We start from the raw sequence: 16,585 nt of genomic DNA on the forward strand, positions 1-16,585 counted from the left end.
CACTCTATCTATCGCCCTCACTCTATCGCCCTCACTGTCTATCTATCTATCGCCCTCACTCTGTCTATCTATCTATCGCCGTCACTCTGTCTATCTATCTATCGCCCTCTATCTATCTATCGCTCCACCACAGCATCACTCAGGGGCACCACAGCATCACTCAGCACCACCACAGCATCACTCAGCACCACCACAGCATCACTCAGCACTACCACAGAATCACTGGTTCAAATATGTTCTCTCAATGTTTGAAGCTTTATTGCAAATGTCACAAATTTTTTTTAATATTTCACTTCTGTTCTTGGATTTTAGTCACTGAACATAATCTTCACAACAGTTATTTACAAAAGTTTAAGCTATTGCCATTAAAAATTACAATCGAGAGAGGTCTATAATTAGTCATCTCAAGGGTATCCCTGCCAGGCTTGGGTATAGATGTAACCAGGGGCTGCATCGTTGAGACCGGTAGGCGCCCGACTCATACAACATCTTGTAGATTTTCTCCAAGATAGGCACCAGGATTGTAGAGTAAAGTCTGGTAGAACTCCACTGGTAGCCCGTCCATGCCCGGTGTTTTACCACGGTTTAGAGATCGGATAGCTATACGAATTTCCTGTTGCGTGATGGGCCCATCCATCTGTGCTTGCTCGTCTCGGGTCAGGGTTGGGAAGGGTAGACCCTGTAGGAAGTCCAGAATCCTGCTCGTGTCGTCCGTGGGGAAAGGAGCATATAGTGCTTTCAGGTGGTCTCGGAATGCACTATTAATTTCAGACTGCGTATGTACAACCCTCCCGGACCCATCTCGGATCTGTGTAATCACAGGGGGTTCAGGGCTATCCCGAACTAGACGGGTCAGTAGGGCTCCCGACCTGTCTGCTTCGGCGTGTTGACGGCGCAGATACTCTTTATGATCTATGACCCGCAGTGTTTCCAATACCTCTGCGTGCTCTATGTTGGTAGCCTGCAGCTCCCCTTTCCGCTCGGGGTAGGTACTCGCTTCCCCCTTCAAGAGTTTCAGACGGTCCTCAACCTCACAAAGTTTCCTGTGAATTTCCTGTCGTGCGCCCACTAACTGTCCTATGGCAGCTCCTCGTATCACAGTCCTCATGGCGTCCCATACCGTTAAATTGGAAGTTGCCGTGTCCCAGTTCTGCCTGAAGTAGTTGTCTAGGGCATTCGTCAGTGACGGGCGGAAGGGACCATCTTCTAGCAACAGTGGATCAAGTCTCCAGGTGGGCACCGTGGACGGCACCCTACCCCAATGCAAGTCGAGTGTCAGTGGCCTATGGTCGGAGAAGGTCTTAGCTAGGTAGTCTGATACGGTACACTTAGACATTAGAGAGCTGGAGCACAATATCCTGTCAATTCGTGTGTGTAGGTTGTGTACCGGGGAGTAGTAAGAGTATTCTTTATGAGTCTGGTGTAGTGCACGCCACGCATCAGTCATCCCCCATCCCGTTAGCCAAGTCCGGAATGATTCTGTTAGTCTATGCACTACGGCCACCTGGAGGGGAGGGTGTGATCTATCCATCTACATCTAATACCATGTTCCAATCCCCAACCAAGATCCAGGGGATATCCACCCAGTCAGCTAAGGCTCGTCCCAACCCAGCCAGGAATGTCTCTTGCTCGAATTTCGCGGCATAAATGCTGCCCAGGACAAGCAGTGTACCGTCCAGTGTGCCCTTCACCAGGACATATCTTTCCTGTTTGTCTACCCTCTTCTCTAGTTCCACGAAGGGAGTGCCATGTCGCACCCATATGGTAGCCCCTCTGGAGAAGGCATAATAAGAAGTAGAGAATATAGTTCCCCTCCATCTCTTCCGTAAGGATTGTGTTTCCGACATTGTTAAGTGGGATTCCTGTATGAACGTTATTTGGGTGTGGCTGCGTAATGAGAATGCATGGATCCTATGCCTTTTCTGTATTGCTCCAAGCTCCCTCACATTCCAGGTTGTCAGTCTATACGTTCCTATGGTGTCAGCCATAATCGATCTCAGAAGGAGTGCAAACCAGTGCCCTGCTCTTTGTGGCAGATAGTGTCCTTAACGGCCAGGAGACGTACTTCTTCCCACCCAAAAACAGAACTATTTTGGCGCAGCTTAAGAACATCACTGAGCCGAACATGAAAAGCATAAATACAACAAACCAAGCATCGGTGCCTGCGCCATTGGGGAGGTGGCCTAGCCCTGTTCTAAACACCATAACTGTTCGTTCCTATACTGCCGGCTCAACGGTGCCACCAGGGGTGTCATTATCAGGAGGATATTCTAGTTAGCCTCTGGGGGAGCCCCGTTCCGGGGATGCCGGAATCCACCGGGGTCCTGTATTCATATTAGGGCAACCTCCTGTAGAGACACTTCACAGGAATATGTGCATTCTATTCGTGGTTCCATTACAGCATTACAATAGAAAGTTAAAGACAGTCCCCCATTGCCCTCCCTTGCTGCGTGAACACTGTCATAAAACCAGTAGCAAAAAGGATATCAGCGGTCCTGCAGGGTATGTAGGTCGCCCCTCGTCGGGAGGTCACTCCTGTCCATTATCCAACAGTTCATCTGCTGCTCTGGGTGTTACGGTCGGGAATAAGACCACGCTGTGGTCCTTGTCAGAGTGGACCGTGCTGTCATCCGTGTCCGTAGCAATCGGTTCCCGGTCCTCTCTGAAAGTGCCCACCAAGGCGACGGCGTCCAGTTGATCTTCCTTCTGTTGCTCTCTAGAGGGTCTGCGGTGTCCCGACCCAGTCGCCGAGGAGAGAGATGTTCCACCGATATGTTCTGAGCTTTTCCGGAAACCGCTGGCCGACATACCCTGAGCTGACTCTTGGCTACCATCGATGCCCATCACCTCCAGACACTCCTCTACGTCCGTAGGGCTTTCAAAGAAATGCGTCTTTTTGTCGTACACTATCTTGAGGCGGGCCGGGAATAACAGAGCGTAGCGCAGCTTGGCCTTCTGGAGTCTTTTCTTGACCTCGAAGTATGAGGAACGTTGTTTTTGTACCACATTAGTATAGTCCGGGTACAGAGAAATGCGCCTGTTTTCATATTCTATGAGAGATTTTACCCGGGCCTTCTGAAGGAGGACATCCCCATCCCGGTAATTATGTATCCGAACAATCAATGGGCGCGGCGGCTGGCCAGGTCTCGGTCGACCGGTGGGTATGCGTTGTGCTCTTTCTACTCAGAAGAGTGTTGAGAGGCCTTCCGTGGTCACATGGTCGCGAAACCATTGCTCCATGAAGTCCGTCGCATGGGTCCCCTCGCTGCGCTCCAGAAGGCCAATGACACGGATGTTATTGCGCCGATTGCGGCCTTCCGCATCCTCCACGCTATCTATCAGAGTTGCCACCTGTTGCTGTAGTTGTTGAACAGAGGTAGTATGTTCCGCCACCGTCTGGGACAGCTCGGCTATCATGCTGCCCTGATTATTAACCTTGTCGGCCAGTTTATTATGATCTGCTTTTAATAAGGAGAGGTTGGTAGTGAGGGCCCCCAGTTGTGATTCCATTGCAGATCTGGAGTCCCTGATCTCTTTCAGGATCAGGTCCAATTTGTCCGTGTGTTGTCCACCAGCGGGATTCAATTCGGTTGTTCCAGGCAGGGTCTCCCTCCCCGCATCCTCCTGGGCGGGTACCGTGCCGGCCTGACCATCCCACCCATCCAGTGGTGTTTTGGCCCCTTCCCGGACCATGGCGAGCGCTACCCGGGTAGTCCGGCCTGTTGCGAAGTGGCACTTTCAAAAGATGGCTGGTGGCCCTGGGCGGTCCGTGTAGGACCCGTCCTCTGTATCGCGTCGCCAGTCACTTTGTTTCTCTGAGCCGCGTAGTGGTCTCCTGTTTCTTCCCTCCAGCACAGCTATACGGTCTGTGGTCTGACACCCATTTCCTCCAGTATCCCTAGGTCGCAGTCCGCAGGCCAGAGACGGGCGTCAGTCTAGGCACAAGTCAGCAAGGTGCGCCACCTCAGGGTATGGCGCACGGGTGCATCAGGTTTCCCCAGTATAGTTCAGGGCAGCAGTGGTGTTCTCTTACAAGCTCAGGGCCCCGCTATGTAGGGGATAGTGCTTCGCAGGGAAGATCTGAATGGGGCTTTGGTAAGAGGACCTGGATGGACCTTTTGCCCATTGGAATTTTCAATATACTGACAATTTAGTAAGCTTTCTTACTCTTGCCTCGATCAGCCCTTTCGTATGTATGAGGGGAGGACTTTCCCCAAACATTTTGGTCGGGGCAGGCTTAGCTTAACCCGTTCGGTGCTGATGCCGGCTCCCAGTCGTCATGAGTTACGGTGCTCGTGTGCTGATGACGGCTGGGAGCCGTCATGACCACACCCGCGATCGGAATGTTCAGCACCGTCGCGGAATTCGAGCCGCAGCCAAGGTGATAACAAATTTTGAAGACCACTGACCTAAGGTATTCCACGTGGGTTTAGAAACCGCATCTATTAGGTGTCCCAAACAGGGACCACTGGGCTGTTATCAGTCGAGCAAGCATCACCCTATGAGTTAATAATATAAGTATATATGTCGCACAATAAGTTAGGGAAATAAGGGATTGTTTCTCACTTAACTGATGAACTGTAAAGGAAAGGATGTCATACTTGGATATATGAATCCGTTACATGATTGGTGGACTATGTCGTTTTTTTTTCTTGTTGTTCCCATGTGTTAATGGGAAATGTAGATTTGTATCCATTAAAGGAATTAACTTGTGAACAACTGCTTGTGAAGAAACACATAATCCTCACATCAAGTCCTGACACAGGAATCATACCTCCTATTTTCTCTGCTTACAATGAAATGTTATATCAAAATGCACTTGTTAAAAACAAGAACAAGATCTATATCAATAATCAAGACCAACAAACATTACAACAAAAACCTATAATCCTTTGGGTCAACATCTTTGACTTCGTGTCCGCAGTCTGTCTATGCACTCCATCACTAATATATTATCCATCTTTAAGAGGACACAACATTTCAATCAGTCCTTTGTCAGCAATTTCACTGGAGAAGAGTCAGTCGATTAAGCTTTAGGTTGTTGATACGCATATCCACAAACTACATTTTCCTTCAGTGTCCAATTGTGGGAGAGACCTGAAAATTGTCTGGCCAGTCTAAGTACCAATATGAATGCGCCACCAATACACCTGGTGCTTGGTGTAACGCATGGGTACTCACAAACATTGGCCCAGGGGCCTCAAAGTACAGTTTGTGGTGTGCCTGAGGGCCGCACGGATGCCAGCCGGATGACGGGAGGGGGTCTGGGTGGGTTATGGATTGTGTAAGGAGGTTCAAAAACATGTTAAACGGGCAAGCATTTATTTGCAGGTTAATAAATGCTTGCCAATTTATTTAACATCTTTTTGTAAATGTTATTGCTAGTTCAATCCACCATAACTCTTGCCGGATTTTATTTTTTTCATTCCACAACAATTTTCTTAAATTGTTGTTGGTGCTTTTAAGTTGATTTCGAATTTCTTCCTTATTCAGGAGCTTGGTTAACTGCTTCCTCAGGTTATTGCGAATCCGCCTGACCTTTTTAATTGTATATGGAAGGTTAATAGTAGTGTCATTTTTTTCCATTGTAATCTGTTGTTTTTTCTTACTACTAAGATTGAAAGCAGAATATCCCAGACTATTATTGGAGGGCGAAGTGACAGCTACTCCTGACACTGACCCTAAAATGTGCATTTTCTTCTGGAAGTACACGAAAGACCCCAAAAGAGCATTGTTCATTCGAGGAGGGCCTGTTCAAGATAAGTTGCTGGACTCGCTGGGTCTCCTTGAGAGCCACAGCCTCTGGTACACCTATGTTTACAGAGATAGTGTCAGGATGGGTGCAGAGTCTAGTTTGCATGGTTAGCAAAGAAAACTGCTCTTGACACAAGTTACTTTTGATCAAGGTGGGCCTCAAACCAGATGACCTTGCCCATAAGAACTTATTTGGAGACCCGTTTGTGAAAGAAATGGGAAATGTTGTGTCCACCCTATCGACCTTGGATAAGTAGCAAACATTTAAAATATTTTTCCCAGGAAAGGCCATTCCATTCAATAGAGCTTCTTTCGATGCCCTGGAAAATTAATGCCACTCAGCAACCTTCTCCATTTGCAAGAGTTCATTTAGTTGCATGTTTCACAATACTAATTCAACACTAATCCTTTATGGGTCCAGGAGTAGCGTGCTACTCGCCGAAAAGTGTTTCTACGACTCGTCTGAGGTAGTAAGCGCTATACAAAATAAAATGCAAATACAATACAATACAATTTTCAGGCGGGAGACTGATTTTTCAAGCAAAATTGGCTTTATTAAAGCTGTTTAGGCCTGAAATGGCATTTTCTACAATAGAAGTCAATGGGGAATTTTTATTTGCCCGATTTTTGTTTTAAATCTCCCACCTTCCTGTTCTAAACTGTTGGCATGTGTGCAGTCTCATACTGTCTTTACGGCTATGGTATGCTTCAATTAAGGCTTATAGGACTTGGAGTTGTAGTGTTCTAAGGTACTTTTGTGTTTAAAGGGCCGCTACGTTTCACATAGAAAGAATATTCGCTTGGAAATATTGTTTTGGAAGAATTTGCATAATCTTCCAGAGGAGAGCACATTGCATGGTTCCCGGGCCTGACCCAAGGGCTGGAACGTGATTGGACGCTCTGTGCATCTGTTTCCCTTGTCCCGCGGGCTGGCTTGTGTGTGATTGGTTGCGCTGTGAGTCTTTTTATGTGCGCTACTGGCTGCGCTGGTGTGTGATTGGCGCGCTGTGGGCTTCTTTCCCAATGCCCTACGGACCGGATTGGGCGAGACTGGTTTCCTTGCCCTGCAGGCCCAGGTAGCGGCGTGATTGGGCGGTGTCCCTTCCCGGACACTGACGTGCAACTTTCCCGCCCTTTATCTTCCTGCCTCGCGCCCTCGGCGCCTTCTGGTGACGTGAGTGCGTAGGCGCTGTGAAGAGACGCTGCGCGAGGAGGCTACGTCCCTTTGTTCGGAGCCGAAGAGCCGAGAGCGGAGCTGCGCCATCACCGCTGCCGTAACCGACGCCCGCCCGCGGCCCAGACACCCCGGCACCGCCCGTACCACACACACGGTGAGCGCGAGGGCCGCAGACACCCCCGGGGCCTCCCTGACCGCAATCGGTGAACGCACCTGCCACGGACCGCTCACCTCCACCGCCCGGGCCTAGCAGCCGGGGCCCTCGGCGACACCTCAGACCGCCCTCTCACAGGCCTTCCCAGCCGCGCTCTGGGGGCGGCGGGGCCTACACCCTCCCTTCGGCCGCGCCCCGCTCCTTGTCCCGGCGCATGCGACTCCCAGGGCCCAGGCAGGGCTGCCGGCTCTAACCGCCGCGAAGTCAGGCTGAGGGCTCTCACCCCCTCCATCCCACGCTTCGAGTGGCCCCCGCCGTCTCTGGGCCTCTTCTGGCGCAGAAGCAACGGCTTGTCCTTCCTGCTGTAGTCCCGGCGCGCCCCCTCCGCACAGGTTGATCTTGCGCGTTTTGTTTTTAAAGACCGAGCCGCACTCTCCGCGGTGCTGAATCCACCCCCCCCCCCCGGGCCCCCAGGCTCTTCCTGCGCCGCATTCCCCCGTGCGCCTCTTCCCGGAGCCGGGTTCTCATCGCTCCTTTTCTCGTTGCAGAAGATCACAGAGGAGATGGCGGACAAGGAGGTGTCCCGGGAGATCTTCGAGGCCATCATGAAGGAGATGGTGGGCACCTTCCGGCCCAGCAGCACCGAGGACCCCTTCCGCTCCTCCTCGGGTGAGTGCGGCGCCCTGGATTATTCAAAGCTTTTGTTTTTGTTTTAAATGTAATGCTATGTTTTATAAAGCGCGAACATGACCCGAAGGTGCCAGAGCGCTTTACTTAAGAACCAGGTGCGAGATATAAGGATTTAAGGTTACTGAGTTACGTAAGAGATCCAATCAGAAAAAATGTACAAGATGTAAAGTCACTTAAGGAAGAGATATGAACGGATTAACTCTAAATCTCACAGGAATGGTAGTAAATACAATGGTTTACTATAGATAGAGAAAAATTGCAAATGTACATAGGTGTAAAGTCACTAAAGGATGAGAGAAACAGGAAAAAAAATCCACTTGTGCATGTTGATGATGGTTTCTGTAAAATCATACTTCTGTTCTCCCCTCCCCAGGGCCGTCCCGATCCCAGCGATACGAGGAGGAAATGGGACGCTACCGGAGCCCCCGCGAAGACTACCGAGCCCCGGAGCCTCACCCGCCGGCATACTCCACCCCGACCCGGCGATCCCCGCCGCCCTACTACCCGGACCCCCGGCGCTCCCGCAGCCCCCTTCGGTCCGACGACTACTACTACAGCCGCTCCGACCCGCGGGAGCACGAGTTCGCGCGGCCCCGGGAGCCCATGTGGTCTGATGAGCGCGAGTACCGGCGCCCGCCCCCACGGCGGGAGGAAGAGTTCGGGCCCGGGCCAAGGCGGGGCTATGGCAGGCCGGAGCCCCACGCATCCCGCGGGAGGCTGGCCTACCTGGAGCGGAAGCAGGCGGCGGCAGCAGAGCGTATACCGGGCTCGTCACCCCGCGGGGGCGCCCCCGTCAGGAGGCCTCTCCGCGGCGGCGTGGTCGGCAGGGGGCCGCCTCGGGGCGGCGTTGCGTACAGAGGCCTGACGAGGGGCGGCATCGTTGGCAGAGGCATGGCACGGGGCGGCATCGTTGGCAGAGGCATGGCACGGGGGGCCACCACGGTACGAGGCCGGGGAGCGTTTGTGGCCAGGGGCCGCGGCGCCAAGGCCGCAGGAAGAGGGGCAGCCGTCAACGGCAAGCCGGGCCCGAAGCGGGAGGACACGATCAAGGAGCTCATGACCGGCTCCGACGTGGTCTCAAAGCTCGGCAACAAGATCGTACGCTGGTCCGGCTTCAACAAGGTCAACACGGGTGAGTTCGACCAGAAGAACCGGGCCTACACATCCCGGCAGACCCAGACCATGGGCAACACCGTGGCCGCCTTCAAGTGCGCCATGAGGCCAGAGCTGCGCTACCAGTGCTTCCTGACCGTCAAGGCGCCCAACCACCCTGCCTTGAAGAAGCCCACCGTGGACCAGGAACTCTTCGGCCTGGTGGTCGACAAGGGGCTGGTAGAGAACAAGAAGGGCTTCCTGGACATCATCAACCCCCTGGACAAGTACCTGACCTCCTTCCAGCAGTGCGTGCTGAAGAGCGCCCACCCTCTGATGCTGGCCTGCAACGCGTACGAGCTAAACATGAAGCAGGGCTTCGCCGCCGCCACCGACCTCTCCACCGCCTACGAGAACGCCGTGGCGCTCTGCCGCAAGTCCCTGGTGCTCTTCGGCCAGACCTACTCCATCGTCTCCTCCCTGCGCCAGGAGAAGATCCTCGAGCACGTCGGTCTGCAGGAGATGGCGCCCAAGCCCTCCGACTTCCCCAACATGGATGACTCGGCGCTGTTCGGCAAGAAGTACATCGCGCAGCTGAAGGCTTGGCTGGAGAAGAGCGGCTACCCCATGCACCTGCAGACGGACCGTGACAACCGACCTACGGAGCCCTTGGAAGGTATGCTGGGGTAGGGGAAGGGCGGGTTGTGAATGAATACTTGGTATGGAGTTCTCCCTTGGCAGCTGCTATGCCGCACTACCCTTACCTGCCAAAACCAGCAGAGAGGAGTAAGATCATGTATTTGAATTCCCCGTATTCTTTTGTGATCCTCCTAGAATTCATTACTCCACTTTTGTATGTTTTTGCAATATTTTAGAAGCACGTTGGTGGGGTGGGCCAACACTCAATTTGCACCTTCCTCCTCCCTTCATTGATACTTACACGTCCAACTGCATGTACCATCTGATCCGAATTCTGGTTTTCGATTAAGGGAGGCGCCCATATCTTGGCTATACGCCCCTCTGCTGCAATCTATCGACAGATATGCTTGGCCAGATGGGAGTGCCTGCTGTGCGTAGATGTTATGCAGGCCGCAGTGCTTGCGCTGGTACCACTGCCCCTAAGGCGCTGCACCATTAGAGGGAGGTGACTGGAACTTGTTATCAACCGGCTGCTTGTCTTGCAGATCTGACCCCCGAGCCATCGGTTAAGGAGATGATAGACGGCCTGCTGGAGGATGCTGTCAAGACTTTGGACGATAAAAAGAAGGCTGCAATGGAGGGCGATGCAGAGGTGGAAGAGAGGGAAAGGCCCGACCTGTGGTGAGTACCCCCCGGCGGCGGCTTCGTGTGTGGATGGCAGCGCGCCTTTGCGGTAAGTTCATGGCTGGAGTGCGTTCTGACCTCGTCTGACTTTACAACCCGCAGGTTTTTGTTTGACGAGACGAGCCAGGAGTTCAAGTACTACCACCACAAGCTGCTGGAGCTGCAGAACCACCAGCAGGCGGAGCTGGAGGCCAAGCGGGCGCAGCTGAAGGTGGCTGCAGCGGTCTCCCTGGCAGCCAAATCTGCCGGCCCATCCAAGCCCTCCACCGACCCCCAGTTTGAAGGAGGTGCGTCCTTAATCTTGAATGGCTTTGTAATCTTCCGTGTGCTAAATTGTTCTGATGCTAAACCAAGTTTTTTTTTCTAGTTGATGAGAAGACTAGACAAACTGCGGAAAATCTTGCTCGCTTCGTATTCCAACTGGGTTCCAATATTGAGGACTTCAACATGGACAGCCTCACTTCCAATCCAGACTTTTGGTATGTATTCGTTGAAAGGCATGGTTGGGGTCCTATTTTGGGAAGCGGTGTGCTTTGATTCTCATACATCCGGGGTCGAATCCTTCACAGAGCAGCCCCCTGACTGTTTGCTGGGCAGTTGTGTTCGGGCACTTTAGGGTTGCAGGTTTCATCCTCTGGTCTGTTAAATGGTTATTCGCACTGAACATAAACCTGCTTAACCTAATGTACCATTATGCGTCTATTTCGACCCATATAATACCCCTTGTTTTGTCATAGGTCCTTAGTGCTTGGCAAAATGGATTTAATAGCAGCTTTCCAAGTAGTCAATCTGTAGAACTTGACTCCAATTTTTTTTAATCCACTCTTGTCTTGCATATGTTAACCAACTGTGACCACTCTGAATGTGTAGTGCAGGCCTTTTTACCCAGTAATCCATTGTTTGGTTAATATGGCTTGCACTTAAAAATAAGAATCCCCACCCCATGCCCCAATTTTCAACTAAAACTAGAACATGATATGATTTCCAGGCAGCCAAAGCAAAATATTGCCACAGGGCATCAAATTGGGATCAGTGGCATTTACTTCTACACCTGTCTGATTTGTAATTCATTTTTTTTTATATGGCCAGTAAAGGTTTTCTGCCAAACTTCTTTGAACCTGCTATTAGATGTCCTTCAAGTCTACTTTATGTAACTATTCTTGTAATTTGTGGAAACAATAGGTCCATTAAAGGCCCACTTCAATGAACTGGCTAGACAACTCGCTTTCGCTTGTTTTTTGTTTTGAGTGACCGCTCATACTCTTCTCTCTGACTGCATAAATAGTGGTATCCAGCTTAATGCACACGTGCCCACCTCGTCCCGGCTTAACCCACCCTAACTCCCCTGTGTTTCTGCAATCATGTTGCAGCCTTGTCCTGGCTTTTTCTTTGTCTAATCTATTACATTGCAGTCAGCCTCAATGCCTTGGTATCGCATGTTTCTGGGTCTTCCTCTTTTCCATTCCCTTGATGCTTCCGGGTCAGGGCTTGTTTGATGTAGACTAGTGGAGGGTGTGGCCAATCCACCACCAGCATATTTCATGATTTCTTCATGTGCAGTCTGCCTCGGGTGGCTGTTGCTGATGGTGTTTTACCAGAGTATTTTCCTCAGACGTGTTTGTCTGGACGGTGGTGGTCACTGTTCAATTTTCTGCTCTATACAGAAGGGCTAACTCTTTGCGTTAAAGCCTAATCTTCGTTTTCAGCGTTCAGTCCTTGGTCTCAATTTATCTTCAGGTAGCTTATCTCTCTCGTTTGGTAATATAACTGCCGAGGTCTTTCAAATTCGTTATGAAGAGGGTGACTGGGCACTATTCCAGGTTAAGTTTTCTGTTCCTCTCTACAACACTACTCTTCGCTGTTCCACTCTTGACACTACGCCACCCATTGCCATTCTACCCTCCTACGCCACTCATTTGGCCATACAGGCAGTGGCGATGCTGGTGAGCTTACTACAGGGCTAAAACACATTGGCAAAGCCCATAACTCTTGCATAGGCGTTTTTACTGGATTTGCCGGTGCTTTATTTTTATTTTACTGCATTCCTTATTCCTAGGCCTGATTAGCTTTTAATGCTTGTTTAACATTGTCATCTTTATTTCTGTAGGTTCTTATCAAAAAAAGAGAGCCCTGCACACGAATTTTATCAGATGAAATTGACAGAATTTCGCGAAGCAGCAGAGAGTGGAGAAGCGGAGAACAATGACTCCGAGGCTGCAATGCAGGAGGACGCAGAGGTCACCAATGAAGAGCAAAGCACAGAGCAGGACGAGTCTGAGCCCGCGTCCGAGGCGGTGATGGAAGTGGAGTGTGAATCCACAACCGTGTCTACTCCTACACCGGCTACACTCCCTCAGAGGAAGCGAGGGGCTGCCAAAGCCCGCACAGCCACCCCGAAGAAGGCCAGTGTGCCTGAGGAGCCCAAAGGTAAGGACTGGCCTAGATACTGAAGTGGTAAGGATTGGGTGACCGTGCACTGGCTCGTCCCAGGGGCCGTGGTCTCGCCTGCAGGCAGCATATGGCAACCGCATAGGTGTCGTGTAACAGCCCAGCAGTTCTCCAGAACGCTGCTTTTGTGTTCACATTGTATTTAATTGTGCTTTATTGCACAGTGCCGTTTTAAACTTTATACTGCAGCCACATGTTTTCCATTGGCTTTTAACTTAGTGCACAACTGGACGATATATAACGGCGCATATATTATAAATATTGCCACTTTCCTTTCGCTCTTTTAACTCTGTCTTCTGATTTTGAATTTTAGCTGATGACCCGGTCAAAAGTGGTAATGAAAGGCCAACAGGACGAGCAGGTCTAAGGAAGGTGAGGTGCACAACGGTCACCCCTCTCCTGGGGTGTCGAACACTGCAAGAAAACGACGTGTTGGAGTTTGCACTTAATCTGGTGCTTGGACTCTCGACTTTCTTGCTGTGCACACTGTCCAGGCTTTCTGTAAGGCCTGTGTCCACATCTGTGGGTCAGTGAGACCAGTTGGATGACCTGGTCTGCTGCAAGCAACCTGGGTTCCATCTACTTGAACACGGCACCCTGCAGGAGTGACAAGGAACAAGTAATGTGAAAGCCGCTGGATTGGGGTGCATCTCTCCAGCACCTGCTGGTCAGAGCACCCTTTATCCCAGTATGTTTTGTTTGCTAGAGTCGCCAGGCATAAACGCGCTTCCCAGAATTACTCCAATCCCACTTATTGTGCTTGAGAACTGCTCGGTGTTTTGTCTGTAATTATGATGCCACCCGAGCAATGTTGGTTTGGTTTCAGGTCTCAATTTGGCTCAACTTGTTAGGTCTGGCCTTACTAGTTTGGTAAAGCTGTTCGGAGACCTCTACTTGCACCATGTTTTTGCTGCGTGGTGACCAACCCTTCTCTTTGATGCTGTGGCAACTCTGAACTGGCAAGGTACCACCTCTATTGTCAGGAAGGGACAGTTTAAGAATTAAAACATCAGTGTCGGTTATAAAATTTAGTTTGTTCTCCTAACCACTATTCACCCCAAATTATGCAGAGACTGTGTTGAGTTAAGTTTTTTCAATGCAGGTGTCCTTGACTTGGCTTTGCTGCTGGTTCAAGTTCAACGTGGTTTGGTTCACTTGTGACAAGTGGCCAGTAAATATGGCAAGCGAGTTGTCCTTACAAGGTGTATAGGCTTTTTCTCATCGGCTAACTAGCACTCGAAGTTTGACAGTCCAGCTGTCCAGAACTGAATCCAAAGCCTTGTTGCTTATTCATTTCTGCTCACACCCATGCTCTTAGTTGGTCTAGATTGCAGTCCTCGCAGCTACCTTGTATATCTGGGCAGTTAAGGTCTGACCTTTGCCAAAAGATTCTGTTGTGGGGGCTTAAATGGCTTTCCCTGGCAACCTGGAAAAAAGGCCGAGCCAGTGGTTGTTGGCTTTCAAGATGTCTTTGCCTGGCCATATACTCTTCTACTTGGGTTGGTCTACCTTAAAGTGACCATGTTCTGCAGCCTCGATTGCCTAGACCAACAGTTAACTGGGTAGCCTATGCTCCCATTCTGTAGAGCAGGGGGTCTACAACCTTTTGTGTAATAGCTACTAATCCTCCCGAGCTATTAGTGAGGTGTGAAAGTAACCATATCAGACAAAATGCCAGTGGCCACTGCAAGCAAGATTTCCATCTGCGATAATCTCAGTGCATCAGGCATGGTTGCCATCAGCAGTGTAACAAATGCTTTATCGATGTGCAAGGTCGCTACATGGATAATCTAAAAGCCATAGCTAGTGTCCCTAGCACAAAGTTAATGTTTAGAACAGTCCACCAACACTTGTCAATGAAATCGGCTTTCATTTTTGTGTGAAATTTATCACATTTTTCTTAACACTGGCAACAATCCAATTTTCTTTTTGAATACCCTTTTCAATTTTGGTATGTAAAATATAGTAAACACTTTTAATTTAGTTCCCTAGGCTTCCCAGAAAAAGCTACGAATAGCTCCATGAGCTACGCTTTGTAGAGGCCTGCTTTAGAGGTTTGCTTTGTCAATCTTATACTGGTAGGATGGTCATATACCTTCCTTTCTCCCATGTTTAATCCCTTGAACAGTAGCCTGGCCGAAACCAAAGCTGAGCTTTGTGCCTAGCTGCAGATGACACTGGTTTCAGTTGCATGACATTTCACCTGGGCCACTTGAGCCTCACGTTAAGACTTCATGCTCTAAATCATGGAGGACTGCCAAACTTGCTATAGAGTCTACCTAGATTCCTTGTTGCAATGGATCTTAGATCATCACAGATGTGACGGTTATGGGAGGTGGCTTTTGCAATACTTGTCTTCATTGATTGTTTTCTGACTTTATAGAAACAGAAGCTAGCTGATGAAGACCAAGGATCCGTGGATACTCCCAAAGGGTATGTAGTGCCATACTTTGCTCATTTGGTGCACTGTGCGGTTGGATTTTCTTGGGTTTTAGCCCAGGCTAAGCTTGGAGCGCTGGGCAACTGAGTTAGTGATGGAATGACGTGTTCTCTCATGCAACTCATGCATTGGTGTAAGGGATGTCAACCTGAACAGGTTAAACTGCTGTTTGTCCTGCATGATCTGAAAAGTGCATGAACAGCTTTGTAAAGTTAGAAACATCTATTTAAATCAACTTTCGAACTCCTAGGGGGCTTAACGGAATTTCTTTCTCTACAGCGGTGCAACCTCTGGCGATGAAGACCAGCAGTCCAACGAAGATTCACTTGATGCGACAGAATGAGGCGAACATGCTTAAAAACAGACTATGTAGGTATCTTGAATTGTCACTCAGTGTACAACCTATCCCATGCAAAGACCATTTCACTTAAGGGGCCTGTCCAGTAGGTTCCATGAATAAGTGTTTAACATGCATGCTGGCTGAGATGAACAGCAGGGTAGCAGCATGGACTAAAACCCACATTTAGAATTCAGTAGTTGGTTGACCATTTTGAGGGTGGCGTGTTACATGAGATCGGTCTAACGCAATGGCATTTATCTTATTTATATTCCTCCAAATGGGGTGGTTTAAACTGGGTTCATGCGATGGAAAATATGACAACACTATTTTAATTTGTTTTGCAGGATCTCTTCCATGAAGACTACAAGCAATTTTTCCACCAGTGTTTTTAGTGTTTTACTTCGTGTCCCTTCGTTATGGTTTTATATTTTTTTTGACCGTCTTGGAATATATTGTCCCGTTTAAAAAGGTGTAGTTGTAATATAAATACCGAAAGATGCAAGTATCAATAAAACTTGACAGTTAAAATTTTTCTGCTATCTGTTTAATTGAATGTGTATTGTGCTTCTGACAAACTGGCCATGTTGGCCCAGGTGCATGTGTTGATGTAGATACACATGCTCTTGTGATCTACAGTTATAACAAAAAAATTGTGCAATATTGAGTACTGGTAACTGCTCCCTCGGTTGCTATTGTGCATGGTCACCTCCTATTTTTTATTTTTTTTAATACCAGCGAGTTTAGACTTTTACGTATTTCAACTCCATTTGCGTTTTGTTTGAGCCCACCTTTCTGCTACGGCATCCAGGCTGCCTTCTGGGTCTCCACTGGCTTTTAATTTGTTGAAGCGGACCTGAGCAAGCTAATCCCTCCCTTCTGGCACATCGTCTTGATGAAAGGACACCAACCACACCAAAGCTGCTTGGTAAAACTACTGCACCTAGGGGCTCATTTTCGAGCGAACAGTGTGGGGGCACTTCCAAGGCTGCCTAATTGCCTCCTCCTACCAAAGGAGGCAGCAGCAGGTACAGGTTTGTACAGATGCTCCAGGGATGAGGAAGGTGCATACAAAGGGTTTAGCTGTACCTCCGATCACCATACCGGTCAGACAAGCTACCTAGTTTTGTTCCCCTATTAGCAGATCATTTCAGACAGTTTGGGCTTATG

At 49.6% G+C, this 16,585-nt stretch overlaps 1 protein-coding gene across 2 annotated transcripts; it reads left to right on the forward strand.

Annotated features, from left to right (window-relative positions):
• Positions 1 to 6,920: 6,920 nt before the first annotated feature.
• On the forward strand, positions 6,921 to 15,950 carry LOC147673150 (SURP and G-patch domain-containing protein 2-like). Of its 2 annotated transcripts, XM_086946908.1 has the most exons (11): positions 6,921 to 7,085; positions 7,634 to 7,754; positions 8,149 to 9,543; positions 10,052 to 10,187; positions 10,293 to 10,477; positions 10,558 to 10,669; positions 12,298 to 12,617; positions 12,952 to 13,010; positions 15,022 to 15,071; positions 15,358 to 15,447; positions 15,763 to 15,950. In XM_086946908.1, the coding sequence occupies exons 2-10, from the start codon at positions 7,649 to 7,651 to the stop codon at positions 15,419 to 15,421; spliced, it is 2,427 nt and encodes an 808-aa protein (XP_086803034.1). In that variant the 5' UTR covers positions 6,921 to 7,085; positions 7,634 to 7,648; the 3' UTR covers positions 15,422 to 15,447; positions 15,763 to 15,950. The 2 variants fall into 2 exon arrangements, 1 of the variants encoding a protein (XP_086803034.1); XR_015302606.1 differs by lacking the exon at positions 12,952 to 13,010 and having other exon boundaries at positions 6,922 to 7,085.
• The last annotated feature ends 635 nt before the right edge of the window (positions 15,951 to 16,585 follow it).

This window comes from Lissotriton vulgaris, chromosome 12, assembly GCF_964263255.1.
Source record: "Lissotriton vulgaris chromosome 12, aLisVul1.2, whole genome shotgun sequence".
Taxonomy (NCBI): Eukaryota; Metazoa; Chordata; class Amphibia; order Caudata; family Salamandridae; genus Lissotriton; species Lissotriton vulgaris.

What these genes read in the sequence shown, in the direction of transcription:
- LOC147673150 (XM_086946908.1), top strand. Translation starts at nt 7,649, where the DNA reads ATGGCGGACAAGGAGGTGTCCCGGGAGATCTTCGAGGCCATCATGAAG. An exon ending in ACCTACGGAGCCCTTGGAAG is followed by an intron (nt 9,544 to 10,051) that starts GTATGCTGGGGT and finishes CTTGTCTTGCAG; the next exon opens with ATCTGACCCCCGAGCCATCG. An exon ending in TCCGTGGATACTCCCAAAGG is followed by an intron (nt 15,072 to 15,357) that starts GTATGTAGTGCC and finishes CTTTCTCTACAG; the next exon opens with CGGTGCAACCTCTGGCGATG.